The 15854-nt window shown below is 43.3% G+C and overlaps 2 protein-coding genes across 2 annotated transcripts; both read left to right on the top strand.

Moving 5' to 3' along the window:
• Positions 1-201: 201 nt before the first annotated feature.
• On the top strand, positions 202-10338 carry npy2rl (neuropeptide Y receptor Y2, like). The gene is made up of 6 exons (XM_077500023.1): positions 202-388; positions 3520-5033; positions 5118-5250; positions 6582-6747; positions 6837-6990; positions 9036-10338. Exons 2-6 carry the CDS (start codon positions 4878-4880, stop codon positions 9606-9608), a joined length of 1182 nt encoding a protein of 393 aa, XP_077356149.1. The 5' UTR covers positions 202-388; positions 3520-4877; the 3' UTR covers positions 9609-10338.
• Positions 10339-10377: 39 nt separating this feature from the next.
• fga (fibrinogen alpha chain) lies at positions 10378-15854 on the top strand. The gene is made up of 8 exons (XM_077500303.1): positions 10378-10520; positions 10602-10706; positions 11291-11474; positions 11564-11709; positions 11784-11882; positions 12030-12182; positions 12852-13410; positions 15148-15854. The coding sequence occupies exons 1-8, from the start codon at positions 10464-10466 to the stop codon at positions 15756-15758; spliced, it is 1914 nt and encodes a 637-aa protein (XP_077356429.1). The 5' UTR covers positions 10378-10463; the 3' UTR covers positions 15759-15854.

The following is a 15854-nucleotide window of genomic DNA, read 5'->3' as shown; positions in this document are numbered from 1 at the left end:
ATTGATTGATTGATTGATTAAGTGATTGGAGTCATTTAGTCTTGTGTATTGTATTGTAATGCCTTCTGCCGCCGAGCTCACTTTGATTTGATCTTCTTCCCTCCTTCCTTTCTTTCGTCATCTTCCACCTTGCGCTCACAAGCACGCCCCGCCTCCACATTGTGACGCTCCCCCCCCCTGCCTCTCATGCCTCTTCTTCGTCTTCTTTGCTGCCTCCTCTTCCTCGCGCAGTGATGCAACGGGCTCCTCTTACGTGACGAGGTGATGGATGATTTGGGAAAAGTCAAACAACAACAACAACAAAGCCTTCTTTCTTTTGTTTGTTTGTTTGTTTGTTTGTTTGGACAGCCAAGGACTTTTTGGAGGCCGGACCACAGAGACGCCACTGGTCAGTGTGTCAACCTCTTTAATATTTATGATAATATGAATTGAAATCAACCGTGCTTCTCGCCCCAAAACAGTGAGGATTAGCGGTTCCGAGAATTGAATGAATGAACGATCGCAAGTGTCACTGGTATTTGGGGGGGTGATCATGTGGGAGGTTTGTGTCAATAATTTCTTGGACAAGAGCACATCTGCCATAATGAATGACTTATTTACACACATTATCATAACAAAGTAGAAGCAGTGAAAACACTATTATTGTATTGTAAGTTAAAAAACTATTAATAGAGACTAGCACAATATGTTTTTACTTCCTCCCGCTCCTTTTGAACATGATGAACTTGCTTGATACATATATATATATATATATATATATATATATATATATATATATATATATATATATATATATATATATATATATATATATATATATATATATATATATATATATATTAGGGGTGGGAACCTCTGGCTACCTCACGATACTATGCGATGATATGCGATACAAGGCTCACGATAATGATTATGTCACGATATGATGATACCACGATTATCGATATATTGCTCAGGTAATAAATCCACAATAATCTATGATAAAACTAATAATAAAATAATAATATAAATACATGATAAATAAAAATAAAATACATAATAAAATAAACAAATAATAATAAATAAATAATTAAAAAATAATATAAACACAATATATACATAGATATATAATATATATAAACATATATTTAAAAAAAAAAATATATATATGCTGTCAAACCTCGGTTTTTGAACATAATCCGTTTCAGAAGGCTGTTCCAGAAGCGAATTGTTCGAAATCCGAAACAATTTTTCCCATTATAATTAATGTAAATAATTTTAATCCGTTCCAAGTCTAAAAAAACTTTTTCCAAGTTTTTTTTTTTTTTTTGCTATTTTACACCATAAATTGCACTGTATACTGTTTACCATAAATAGAAAAGGGTAGAAATAGACAGTTTTATTTTAAAAGAAGATATCCTATCTAAAATTATGAAAAAAACAAAATGCACTTGCTTTCTTTGGACGCATGATTAGGGGCTAATACACGATGCCAAACCCCCCCAAAAAAATAAAATTCAGATACGCGTAAATAACAACAAACAGGTCTGCTCCGAACGAACTTTGAACACGAATGTGCTACGGAGGAAGCATCCTGAGCATTCGGCTCCCGAGTGAGTCGCGTTCAGGTACGCTCAGCACTTTTTCTCGAGTGAGTCGCGTGGTACGCTCGGCTTTTTTCAGTTTGGTTGAGAGCCAATTTTTTGGACGAGCTCTGAGACATAAAATTCTCAAATTTTCTGGTCGAAAACTGATTTGGTCAAGAACAGAAGCGTTTGAAAACCGAGGTTTGACTGTATATATACATATATATATTAAAAATAATAAGAAAAAATAAGCTGATGAGTCTTCTTTGCCTGAAGACTTGCGCCCCCCCCCCCCCCCCCCCCCCCCCGACACACTCTTACGAGGCACTCCCCCTTGTGGCCCACCAAGTAATTTCTCAATAAGTAATGAACAATGGAGCCGTTATAGTGGGTCAATATGAACTACAAATATCGCGATACTTGCACAAATATATCGATAAATAATATATATATATATATATATATATATATATATATATATATATATATATATATATATATATATATATATATATATATATATATATTAGGGCTGTCAAATTTAAAGCGTTAATAGATTAATTAATCACAGAAAATTATCGCATTAATCACGTATTAACGCAGATTAATCGCACTATTTTTTTGGACCGCACTTGAGCCTTGAACGTAACCGCGGATGGTTACATTGAAGGCTGCGCAGGTCAGTGATGAGGTCAATGCACGGCATTTCCTACGCCTGTTGTTCCAAAATGAGCGGGGTGACTCCAGTTGATTTGTTCGGTGGTAAATTTCGCTTTAAAAAAACACCCCAACGGGACTTTAGATAAAACAAAAGTAATTTGCGTTTAATTAATTAATAATTGCTGAATTGCACCCGGTTGATATGATGCTGTTATGTTTTGAGCAATACACGCATGCATGCAATTGCGTACATGCATTTAATCAATGTTTACAAATTACATTTACATAATAAAATGCATTAATGTCAAAATATTACGTTTTTTTCTATTTATTTTATATTACGCGAACACGCAAGTAATTTAGCTGATTAATCGTGATTAATCAAAATTAAAAAGTGTGATTAATCAGATTAAACATTTTAATCGTTTGACAGCACTAATATATATATATATATATGTATGTATATATATATATATATATATATATATATATATATATATATATATATATATATATATATATATATATATATATATATGTATATATATATATATATATATATATATATGTATATATTAATATATTAGTGTTGTTCCGATACCGATACTGGTATCGGCAGAGGTGCCGATACTGCATTAAAACAGTAGTATCGGTATCGGTGAGTACTCACAAGTAACATGCCGATACCATTAATTCCAACGCTATTATAGGATTTTGGATGCGGCATCTTGTGTCTTGCTTGTGCACAACATTCACTGATATGTGACATGTTCACTGCATGTCGATCTAAGATTTCCTATTGGCCCTTGAATGCTCTGAACCAATAGCAGGACAGCTTTTTCATGTTGAGCAAAAAAAAACCTTAAGTATTGGTATGGTATCGGTATCGGCCGATACTGCAAAGCTGGGTATCGGTATCGGTATCGGGGGCCAAAAAAACGGTATCGGAACAACACTAATATATATATATATATATATATATATATATATATATATATATATCATGTCAACAACATCAGCATTCAAAGCGGGATTCCTCAGGGAAACATGCTTGGTGGTTTGTTGACATTGTAAACGCTTAGATGGACCTCCAGGTGACGTCGTCTGCGCCGCCTCACGCTACACCGGCTCCTCCCGGTGAGACGGAGCCAAAAATAGCAAAGGCGGGAAACGTGTTGATGAATAAATCAACGTCGGCTCACGCAACGGCGAATCCCATTCACTCCGTGTGCTCTTCATCGCAGAGCGTCACAAATCAATTGAAATTCCTCAAATGTTTCCCCCCCATCTGCAGTGCAACCTGAGATGACCCTGCCGAGCTAGCGAGCGTGCAACCGGACTGAAGAGCTGGCATCAGATAGGAACAAAAGAAGCATGATTGGGCATCCAAGATATTCAATTGCAGTTTTATATAATTAGTGTAATTGGACTTAGGAGAGACTTTGGACATTGTGTGTGTGTGTGTGTGTGTGTGTGTGTGTGTGTGTGTGTGTGTGGGTGTGTGTGTGTGTGTGTGTGTGTGTGTGTGTGTGTGTGTGTGTGTGTGTGTGTGTGTGTGTGTGTGTGTGTGTGTGTGATGAGACATACGATGAGTGCGACTGGACATACAAAGTGTGTGATTGGACATAACGATTACCATGTCATATTTGCGATGTGCGACGTTCAAAGAGGACAGACTCGTGTTCATTTTATCAGCCATTGTTAAATTTAATTTTAGTCCGATTTCAATCACGTTTGTTTGTTTTTAATTATAGTTAGTCAACCTCATCCCATTTTTATTTCGTCCATTTTTAGTCGACTATAAATCGAGCATTTTAGACTTTGTTTTAGTCGCAGAAAATTTTATTCATCTAGTTTTGGTCAACAAAAACTGTTTTAGTCGGGTTTTAGTCAGGACAATCATTTGACTGCTATATTTTTTTTTTGTTGGCAGATAATGTTGAATATTTCAGATCTAAAACTATTTCACATGAGATTTTCTCTCATCTTTTGGATGAAAAACAAATTCACACGCAATTACTGTATATAAGTGGCTACTCGAGCTCCATTCTATATGAGCTAGTAAATTAGCATTAGTTAGCGGTCGGATAAACGGTATTGTTGGATTGTTATAACCGTTGGATTAATGCTACATTCAAACTATGATTTACTTGTTTTTTGTTTTGTTTTGTTTTGTTTTTTTACTTTCCCTGTGAATCCACCTCTGTCTGTCCCATGTTTTTGTGCACGTTGCGCTTGCTAGCTGCAAATTGGAAAAGGGGCGTGTCACTGTGTGTCACATGACAGTGTCACCGTAACAGATTAGCAGAGGCAAGATTTTACAAAATCTTATATATCGTCCAAAGATTTTAGTCCAGTTTTTTATTAAGTGATGTACATTTTCATCTCGTTTTCATTAGTCGACGAAAATGCATACTGATTTAGTCCCTGTTATTGTTTATAAATGATGGTTTTAGTCTAATCCAATTTTAGTCTGGTGAAAAATGTGTGTTGACAAAATTATTTTTGTTTAGTTTTTGTTGACGAAATTAACATTAGACAAGAAATGATTGCCCATGTGAGACTGGGTGTGGTCATGCGTCTGTGACTGGATTTACGAGAGTACGCGATTGGATCAACGCAAATTTTTGCGCGTGCGAGTGGACATACGACATGGACTGGGCCGATGTCACTCGGGACCCGCCCGCGCCCGAGGTCGCCAACCTCAGTTACCGCGACGACTACGACGACTTCCCGGCAGACATGAGGGAACTCGGCTTCGACGGCGCCACCTTTCCCGAAGACCCCATCCGACTGCCCGGCGTGCAGGTAAGGCGAGTGACGGGTTTGACGTCCCGACTCGGCCTCCCGCCAACAACCGCTGCGTCTGTCTGTCTGCGTGTCTCCCGGCAGGTGGCATTGATCGCGGCCTACAGCGCCATCATCCTGCTGGGTCTTGCGGGCAATTCTCTGGTCATCTACGTCATCTACCGCTTCAAGACGCTGCGCACCGTCACCAACTTCTTCATCGCCAACTTGGCCGTCGGTACGTGCTTACCAAGACAAATTGCAGCTCGCTCGTGGACCCCAGAACACAAGACTTATCAAAAACTAACCAGCTATTATGTGAAATGGTTCATTTCCACTCTTCCCTGAAACAATTGCCAATTTATGTTGAGCGGTTATGATTTGATAGCACTTTTTATGAATATTTTTGCGTTAAGTACTTTATCGGGGCATTTTGGGCAATCACATGATCATCGTGATGTATCGTGTATGTGAAACACACATTGAATGACATGGCATGAATGACAGCAACGAGACTCACGAGGAATGATCGCGTCCCACGGCGGACATAAAAAGTGTAATTACGCCTTAAGCTAAAGCCCAATTCACACTGGCTGCGGAGCAGACGTGGTGCGTTTTCCGCCGCAAAGATAAAACGCGTTCAAGTCTACGTGTCAATTCACACCAGCTGTGGTGCGCCTGCGGTGCGGAACGGATGCGGTCCGCAAGCGTTCTATTTTTTCCCGGACGCCGCATGCGGATTTTCATGAAGCTGTAGAAATGATACGAGCCGGACAGGAAGTCAGGCGTCTCGCATCAAGGTAAATACGGCATATTTCAAAATAAAACCGGGTTGCAAACTCGTTTTTTTTTGGGGGGGGGGGGGGGGGGGGGGGCTTGCTAACTACCTATCATGACATGAGACAAAATGACAAAATGAAACAAAATGTAAACACAAAACGTACTTATCCATGGTAGAAGAGTGAGGGTAGAATTCCCAGAAATAATGTCCAAAAAGCATATCGATGTGACAACAGGAAAGCATGGCTATTGTTTCCAAATTGGACTCTCTCTATACACGGTTGTTATCGCGTGAACTCAACTCTCGGGTGTGAATCCCCGTGATTTTGTCGTCTGGCGGATGCAGATTTCCGGACATGCAACGGACACCGGTGTGAATTGCAGTCTGTGCGCCCGCCGTCCAGAAGACGCACCGCATCCGTTCCGGAGTCAGTGTGAATTGGGCGTTACTCTGCTAAGCTAAGCTACATGCCGTGTGCTAAGCACGCTTTAGCCCACATTAGGACCAGACACTTTTTGGGATCGAAGGCAGTGTTTTTCTTTTTCTTGCCAATTACGTCAGGGATACTTCACCACGATCACGTGACCAGGAACATGGCGTTCCACACGCTACGTTCGAATTCGGATACTTAATCGGTTTAAAATTAAATTCAGGGAATAAGATGCCAGAGATATTTGCACTTTTATTCTTTGCACACAATGCCTAATCTAATACTGGAAAATGATTTCCAAGTGTTGTATCGCTTTAAAATGCCTCGGGTTAGTTAAATGCCACTTCCTGTCCCTCAGCCGACCTGCTCGTGAACGCACTGTGTCTCCCGTTCACGCTGGTCTACACGCTCCAGGGCAAGTGGCAGTTTGGCGGCGCCCTCTGCTTCCTGGTGCCCTTCGCCCAAGGCCTGGCCGTCCACGTCTCCACTCTGACCCTCAACGTGATCGCCCTGGACCGCCATAGGTCGGTAGGCGATGCAGATAAACGGACGGTCGGCTCTAGCGAGGTCCTGGGGGGGGCTGACATGTGACAGCGTGTCGCCGTGGTTACAGGTGCATCATTCATCACTTGGAGAGCAGGATGCAGAAGGACACGTGCTTCAGGGTCATCGCGCTCACGTGGCTGCTGAGCGCCGCGCTCGCCAGCCCCCTCGCCATCTTCCGAGAGTACGGGTCCTTCACGCTGGAGCCGGGACACACCATCCAGGTGGAGGACGCCGATGACTTCCCACTCAAATCATTGTGACTTGGACTTGTTTTGTTGACATGCGACTTGACAAACGCGACAAGTCTTTAGACCCCAGTTGTGCTTGGAAATATAAGAGTTGCTTGAGACTTGGAACTTTGAGACATGAGAATTGCTTGAGACTTTAAGATTTAGACTTGAGATTGACTGAAAATTTTAAGGCTTAGAACTGACCTGAGACTTGACATTTAAGATGTGAGACTTGCTTGAGACTTGAAGTTTAAGACTTGAGACTTAAAACTTTAGACTTGAAGGTTAAGGCTTTGAACTTACTTCAGATGTAACGTTCAGGACATGAGAATTGCTTGAGACTTGAAGGTTAAGACTTGAGACTTACTCGAGACTTGAAGTTTGACTTGATCATTTAAGTTTAAGGATTAAGAACTGAAGCTTAAGACGAGAATTGCTTTAGACAAGATTAAGACTTGAGATTGATTTCAAATTCAAGTTCACAACTTGAGATTTGAAGGTTAAGAAACACTTGTTTGAAGTTTAAGACTTAAGACTTAAAACTTGAAAGGTTAAGGATGAAACTTGAGACTTCACGTTTAAGAAATGAGAACTGCTTGAGACTTGAAGGTTAAAACATCCGTGATAATTCAAGTTTAAGGTTTGGACTTGACGATTAAGACTTGAGTTTGATTTAAAAATTAAAGTTAAAAACTTGAGACTTGAAGGCTAAGACACAAGACTTGTTTGAGACTTGAAGTTTAAGACTTGAGACTTGGAGATCGGGACTTGAGACTTAGTTGAGACTAGAAATTTAAGACATGAGACTTGCTTGACACTTGAAGTTTAAGACTTTAGACTTAAAACTTGAGACTTGAAGGTTAAGACTTCCTTGATAATTGAAGTTTAAGGTTTCAGACTTGAAGTTTAAGACAATAGAATTGCTTGAGACATTGAGATTAAGACTTGAGACGGATTTAAGACTTACTTAAGACTTGAAGGTTAAGACTCGTTTCAAAGGGATCGTTCGGCTTTTTTAACATGAATCTCAATTTCATCCTCACCTCCCGTGTGTGCGATCAGCACTGACTTACCCCTGACAGCGTTCTGTGACACCAGTTCTGGTCCGGCGTTGGACGAGAGGAAAATAGTCCAGCAAGCTGGCTGGGGTCTCGGAAATAAAGCGTTTTTCTTCTAAAAACTATTTGTTTTCAAAAGCGTGATACATTTCCATCACAATACTCTTTCCTGAAAAAAGTCAGACGCCATTACCGCCAGCCACTACTTTTCTGTTCGTTCGTATCACTGCGCGGCGCCCTGTAGACAGCGAATTTACGCACTGCTACCAGCTGATCCTTCCGCCTGAAGTTGTTTGCCTTTTCGAAGGCGGAAGTATCAGCTAGCTGGCTGCAGTGCGTCGGTTAGCGCTCTACAGGGCGCCGCGCAGTGATACGAACGAACAGAAAAGTAGTGGCTGGAAGTAATGGCGTCTGACTTTATTCAGGAAAGAGTATTGTGATGGAAATGTATCACGCTTTTGATAACAAATAGTTTTTAGAAGAAAAACGCTTTATTTCCGAGACCCCAGCCAGCTTGCTGGACTATTTTCCTCTCGTCCAACGCCGGACCAGAACTGGTGTCACAGAACGCTGTCAGGGGTAAGTCAGTGCTGATCGCACACACGGGAGGTGAGGATCAAATTGATATTCATGTTAAAAAATCAGAACGATCCCTGTTTCAAACGAAAGCTTGGGACTAGCCCGATATGAAATTTAAGACATGCGGTTTGATTGAGACTTATTGAAGTTTAAGACTTGAGACCGACCTGAGACTTGGAATTTAAGACATGAGACTTGAAAGACTTGCTTGAGACTTGAAGATTTAGACTTGAGATTTACTTGACATGAATATTTAGACTTGAGATTTACTTAAGACCTAAAGGATAAGACTTAAGTTAGTTGAAATTTTGAACTTTGAGATTTGAGACTTGAAGTTGCTTGACTTCAATGCTACTTCCTGTTATGACCGTAAAATCTACGTGTGGCCCTGACTTGCAGGTGTGCACAGAGAAGTGGCCCGGGTCCAACACGGACGGGACGGTGTACAGCGTCTCCATGCTGGTGCTCCAATACTTCCTCCCGCTCGCCATTATTACTTTTGCCTACGCCCGCATCTGGTCCAAGCTACGAGGTCACGTCAGCCCGGCCGACGTCGGCGGCAGCGGCACGGCATCCGCGGGGTCCGAGCGCCACCGCCGCCACCGCAAGACCACCAAAATGCTGGTGACCATGGTGGCGGTCTTCGCCTTCAGCTGGCTGCCTTTCCACGCCTTCCAGCTCGCCACCGACATCGACAGCAGCGTGCTGGACCTGCCGCAATTCCGCCTGCTCTACACCCTCTTCCACGTGGTGGCCATGTGCTCCACCTTCGCCAACCCGCTGCTGTACGGGTGGATGAACCGCAACTACCGCGCCGCCTTCCTCGCCGCCTTCAAGCTCAGGGTCAGCGGGTGTCGACACGCTCGCGATGACTCCGTCCACCCGGTGGACGAAGGAGACGACGGGAGGACCAAGATTGCGGAGGGGAGGCAGGAAGTGGCGTCCGCCTGCCTGGACGCAACTGACGTGTGAACATATGGTTTCCGCATCCGTTTCAATTCTTTATGGGGTAAGCTACAGCCCACCGGCTGACTTTGGGCAAGAGGTGGGGTTGATTGATGGTCACGTAGCGCTCACGGCCAGCACTGGTCTTCAATTACAATCTAAATTGTATTAGTATGCATATTTTGATGTAAGATTTGTATTTATTTTTTGACCAATCAAATTCCAGCCTCCTTGTGTTGCCATGTCAAGCTAATGTCATGCTAGCCAGAGGTGTCCAATCCAGTTTTTACTTTCTGTATCTAGATTCAACACCTTTGGTGCCAGCCCATCTTGTGGTAGCAGTTTGTTTGTGTCTTTTTTTAACCAGTCACATTTGAAATTTGTCTTGACGTCAGCATTTTTTTTCTTTCTTCTGATTGGTTGTTCAAAGTGAACGTGTTTACAGCCAACTTGGACTCGCAAAGCTCGTCTGTAGTGATCTGCAAACATTCATATATGGGAAATAGGATGTATTTTGTTTTTATGTTTTTGTCATGTAGTATAAGTATGGATTGTAAACTGTTTCAGCTGATGTACGTGGCACAGTTGCGTGCGGTTATATTGTGTTTGTGTATCATGTTACTGTTTCTGTAATTGCGCCATGGAGTTGTGTAACTCCCTATCGAACCCCACTTTTGTCATATTTACCGTTCGAGTGTCCATATGGCGGGAAAGTGCGAGTCCGTGTTTGTGTACAAAGTGCAACCGTACAAAAGGTCGTCGCCCCCCCCCCCCCCCCCCCCCCCCCCCCCCCCCACCCGGATGGTTTGCTCAACCGTTTACTGAGTCACAAGCGTCGCTTCAAAAGCGGCCAGGTCCGGGATCATTGGAACATTCGACAAGATGCAACGAGCAAGTTTGCTGGCCTGCCTCGGCCTCCTGTGCGCTCTCACCTCGCTGGTGAGTCAGACGATGGCCGAAAACTCCTTGTTGTTTAAACGTCATGTGACATTAACATCCAAAAAAATGAATTGTCCACAGGGTAGCGGGATGGACCCCAGGGGAGCGCGGCCCGTAGTGCCCAACACCCGATCCGAAAAGTGCACCACCCAGAAGGAGTGGCCGTTCTGCACCGACGACGACTGGGTAAGTCTTTTCTTTTTTTCTGAACTTTTTTTTTTTTTTTTTTTTTTTTTTTACTTTTCACTCGCAACCATTTTCACAGAAGCAATCCCCTTTCGCTCCTGGATGTTTTCTGGATTTTAACTGATTTTCCTAGGCCCACAGAATATTGTGTTCTATTGCTATCAAAACATGGAACCTACCAAAAGAAAGATTAAAGTCTCTTCTTTCATCAGGAAAAAAAGTATATTTCTATATGTTCCTGTTTTGGAGCAATTAATATTAAAATGTAGCTAAGTTTCATCATTACTCACAAATTAAAATTGCGAGTAATTGAGCTTTTTTCAACATGGCTCTGGTTGATCTCTTATACTCTGCTGCCACGTGCTGGCCGTTTTTGTAATTACTAACATTTTTTTCAGCCGTTCTTTTCAGTTGAGAGGCTGCAAAGCCTTCTGTATGTGCTAGCATAAAAAAATAAAAAATAAAAACGTATAAATACGTCTTTGGGACATTTAAAACATTTATAATAGAACGTATTTATACATCTTTGGGATCAAATGAGTTAAGTATGAAATGTGAGTACTTTTTCCCACCTGTGCTGCCAGGGTCCCAAGTGCCCGTCAGGCTGCAGGATCCAAGGTCTGATGGACCAGCAAGATCACAGCCTACTGAAGAAAATCGAGAAGGTCCGCCGGCTTGTGGAGCAGAACCAACTCGGGCACCGTTCGGCCGATCAGGTGACCAAACAAACGTACGACTACCTGAAGGAGAAGCTCACCCTGAACTCCGGTGGGTCCTCGCACACCGTCTCCTGAAAACCTGCCCCGCCCTTCGGGAGGCGTGGCTAGAAGATGACGCGTTGCGTTTGACTCCCGCAGGTCAAGACGACCGCTACTACAACTTGGCGCAAAGCCTCCGCCAAAGGATCTCCGACATGAAGGTGAAAATCGACCGGCAGCTGCAGGTCCTGGCGGCCCTGCGTGACCGGGTGGCCGATCAAGTGGCTGACATGCAGAAGCTGGAGGTGAGTACTTGTTTCGCCATTTTGAGGGGGGGAATCACAAACAAGTTGCTCAGGGTGCTACTCTCCTCTTCCAGGTGGACATTGACATCAAGTTGCGTTCCTGTAAAGGTTCCTGTGAGAAGTACTCTGAGTACCAGGTGGACCACGACAGCTACGTTGTTCTGGACAAACAGGTTAGCCAATGAGGAGGTTCGAAAACATTTGGGGTCCAGGGAGAAATTTTTTCCAAGGACCCGTTCGTCATGCTAAATTTAAGAGCTTCCTCATAAAAGGAGCAGCACGATGTCCATTGAACGTAAACAAAAACTGTTCTCCTCCAGATGAATCAGCTCCAGGGCCAGCAGGTGCAGAGTATCCAGTCTGTGCGCCAGCTGGAAGTGATGCAGAGCAGGCCGCTGCAAGAAGCGCTCCAGGGTAGCACCATTTACAAGTCCAAGGGAACGGGACAGCAAAAGCAAGACGTCTTCCACGAGGTCAGGGCAGACTCACAACAACGTTAATATACTTTTGAAATATCGTCTGGCACAGTGTTCAGTAGCCCCAACATTTTGTGAGCCCAGACACTTATTTTTACGTGAACATCCCGACACCAAATAAGGTCGTTCACTGCCAGCCCAGTGCTGTTATTTTTTTTTTATTGTTATTATTATTATTATTATTTTAATTATTTATTTGTATGTATTTTTTATTATTCGTTTTCTTATTTTTTTTTATTATTGATTTTTTAATTTAAATTTTCTTTATTTTTTTTCCCCTGATGGTTTTTTTTCTTGCCCTTTTGTGGTTCAATCAGGAGATGTTGTTTTTGGTTTTCGTTGTTGTTTTTTTTTCTTCTTTTTTTTTAAATTCCGCAATTTTTCGAGTCGACATTTTTTTTAAAAACACAACAAAATTTTTTTTTTACGTCTATACCGTCTATGGCACTGAATGCGTCTGCTCTGACACTGATCTGATTTTGCTCTCCATTGGTCAGGTGAAAATTGAATTTTTTTTTTTTTGCAATTGTTTGAGTCGATGTTTTCTAAAAAACAAAACAAAAAAAATACAAAAAAAAAACAATTTTTTTTTTCTACATCTACACAGTCTATGGCACTGAATGCTTTTGCTCCGACACTGACCCGACGTTGCTCTCCATTGGTCAGGTGAAATCGCTCCAGTTGATTCTCGATGCGGAAGGTTCCAGCTCCTCCCCCGCCACCATCTCCAAAGTCCCAGGTACTTCCACCTCTTCATCAAGCTCCACGCACTCGAAATCCATCACTGAGCTGTCAGGAGGCAGCAACGGGGACTTGTTTGGCGCCGGTGGCTTTGAAGACGTGAAACTTGCCAGCGTTGACTCGAAAAATTGCGTGCTCGTGACCAAGAAGACCACGGTGATGACCCAGGACGGCCCCGTGGAAAAGCTGGTGGAGACCAGAGAGGGCGGTCCCGAATGCCAGTCGCTATCCGGCGCCAAGGGCGGCCTGGATTCCCTCTTCCCCGGCCTGACTCACGTCTCCTCCAACATCAAGCCCGTCCACGTGAGCGGTGTCAAGGGGAGCGACTCGGACGCCAAAACCGGGTTCTCGCAGCCGTTCGCGGAGGTGGGCTTCGACCTAGGGAAGTTCTTTACCAACCAGCCGGAAGAAGACGCCCCCGACCCGCACGCTCGCAGTGTGCAGAGCGCGCATGTCCAGCGCCAGAGCGATTACGCGGGAAAAGGTACCGCAGCCTCCGACCTGGACTGAGGGCGCGTTCGGCTAGCTTTGAAAGCCTTAGCGTCGTAAAATACACTACTCACAAAATGTTCAGATTCTTAGTTGCGATTTTTTCATCATTATCTCTTAAAAAAAAAAAAAGTGGTTAAACTGAAGGAATCATTTGCAATTTTTTGAGGTCACTAATTCCTGCTGTTGTTGGGAATTAAAGGGATACTTGAGACATTTTTAGCAGTAAAAAGTTCATATTTTGTCAACAATTAATGGGGTAACTTCATTATTTTTCATGTACAAGTAATTTTTCCAATTGCTGTCGACTGATGATGACATCACCTGTGCTGACGACCAATCATGGCTCAGTTTACTGAGCAAACCTAGAAAACAGGTGAGCCATGATTGGTCGTGACCTACTTCCTCAGCACAGGTGATGTCATCATCAGTCGACAGCAAGCAGGAAAATTACTTTTGAAAGGTATTCATTGTACATGAAAAATAATGAACTTACCACATTCACTATAGACAAAATATTAACTTTTCACTGCTGAAAATTGTTCAATGAGTCAAGTATCCCTTTAATAAATTGGACTTCTAAGTGAAATTTCCAGATGAACCCAAAATACGCAACAGCTTTTACAGGTGAATTGAATTTTGCGCTCTAAACGTTTTCAAGGTGAAGTCAACCCCCAAAATATTTTTGGCAAAAAAAAAAAAAAGTTCTATCCAGCCTCACTGGTCTAAATATTTTATTCTGGTTAATGTGAGTTAAGGCTGCAAAATCTATCTCCGGGGGCGGCCATTTTGCCACTTGTGACATCAATGTGGCTCAGGTCTGCGGTAACAACCAATCACAGCGCAGCTTCAGAGAACAGGTGAAATCTGATTGGTTGTCGCCCATGATGTCATCTTCAGTCGACAGCAAGTGGGCAAAATGGCCACCCCCTGAGATGGATGAAACTGGCTGGATTTTGCTTCATAACTCATATTCCACAAATGTTATATTCATCAGGATGTCATGTTTAGACTAGTGAGGTCGCAAATAATATAATATTGTCAAGAAATGTTTAATGTTTAAATATGGTGTTCTGGTTATTTTCATTCGTGGAATATGAGTTAAGGCAGCAAAATCCATCTCCGGCGTTGGCCATTTTGCCACTTGTTGACTGAAGATGACATCAATGTTGCTCAGGTCTGCGGTAACAACCAATCACAGCTCAGCTTCAGAGAACAGGTGAGCTCTGATTGGTTGTCGCCTGAGCCTAAGCAACCGTGATGTCATCTTCAGTCGACAGCAAGTGGGCAAAATGGCCGCTCCCTGAGATGGATTAAAATGGCTGGATTTTGCTTCATAACTCATATTCTACACATTTTATATTCATGAGGATGTTATGTTTAGACTAGTGAGGTCACAAATAACATAAGATTGTCAAGGAATGTTTAACCGTTGAATGCTTCGATACATTTTTTTTGCTGTTCGAGGTGGCTGAATGTCAAATTTCACAACAGGAGTTTGATCCATGAACGTTTCCAAATGAACATCAAAAAGGAATAAAACAAGTTGACAAATGTTTAGATCTCAAACGAAGTTCAGCTATAAAGTTTATTTCCCGTTCATCCTGAAACTTCACCCGAATATCCCTGACTTTTTGTGGGTAGTGTAACAAGTCCAGGTTTTTTTTAGATTTTAGCATCCGTGTTGAACTTTCTGGAATTTGAGGAAAAACAAATTGATGTGTTGTTGCAGATTGCGTGGATATCTTCCATAAGCACAGCCGCGGTGAAACGAGCGGCTTGTTTAACGTCAAAGCCTCGGCCGGCGCCAAGCTAGTGTCGGTGTACTGCCACCAGGGGGGGCTGTTGGCCGGCTGGCTATTAGTCCAGCAGCGCGAGAACGGCTCGCTCGACTTCAACCGAACGTGGGCGGAGTACCGCGACGGTTTCGGGCGCGTGGACGCGCAGGGGAGGGGGGAGATATGGCTGGGCAACCAGAACCTTCACTTGTTGACCAACCAGGGAGAGGAGACCCTGTTGAGGGTGGACATGCGAACCGCGGAAGGGGGCGTAACCACTGCAGAGTACGTCATCAAGGTGGGCCCCGAGGAGGAGGGCTACCCGTTGCAGCTCTCTGGGTACGATGGCACCGCAGGTGACGCCCTCGCGTCCCACAGCGGGATGAAATTCAGCACGTGGGACCGGGACGGCGACACGGGGGCGGGGAACTGCGCGGCGACGCACGGCGGCGGCTGGTGGTACGACAACTGCCAGTCGGCCAACCTCAACCAGGGCGACGGTGCCGTGTGGGCCGCTCGCCGCCCCGAGAGCGTCCAAATGTTTGTGCGACCTGCCACGTTGTGAGTGACCTTCTGTGTTGACATTTGCTTCTGTGAAACTTTTCCTTCTTTCCGGAATGTTCGGCACTGACCTCAATAAAAGTGTTCAATGTTCACCTCA

The sequence above is a fragment of the Festucalex cinctus genome, chromosome 16 (assembly GCF_051991245.1).
Source record: "Festucalex cinctus isolate MCC-2025b chromosome 16, RoL_Fcin_1.0, whole genome shotgun sequence".
In the NCBI taxonomy this organism is placed as follows: Eukaryota; Metazoa; Chordata; class Actinopteri; order Syngnathiformes; family Syngnathidae; genus Festucalex; species Festucalex cinctus.
The sequence above is the reverse complement of the archived record's forward strand: the minus strand, read 5'-3'. Positions and strand labels throughout refer to the sequence as shown.

Coding starts and splice junctions, on each gene's coding strand:
- npy2rl (XM_077500023.1), top strand. CDS start 4,878: ATGGACTGGGCCGATGTCACTCGGGACCCGCCCGCGCCCGAGGTCGCC. Junction 5,034..5,117: donor TCCGACTGCCCGGCGTGCAG/GTAAGGCGAGTG, acceptor GTCTCCCGGCAG/GTGGCATTGATCGCGGCCTA. Junction 5,251..6,581: donor CATCGCCAACTTGGCCGTCG/GTACGTGCTTAC, acceptor CCTGTCCCTCAG/CCGACCTGCTCGTGAACGCA.
- fga (XM_077500303.1), top strand. CDS start 10,464: ATGCAACGAGCAAGTTTGCTGGCCTGCCTCGGCCTCCTGTGCGCTCTC. Junction 10,707..11,290: donor TCTGCACCGACGACGACTGG/GTAAGTCTTTTC, acceptor CTGTGCTGCCAG/GGTCCCAAGTGCCCGTCAGG. Junction 12,183..12,851: donor AGCAAGACGTCTTCCACGAG/GTCAGGGCAGAC, acceptor TCCATTGGTCAG/GTGAAATCGCTCCAGTTGAT.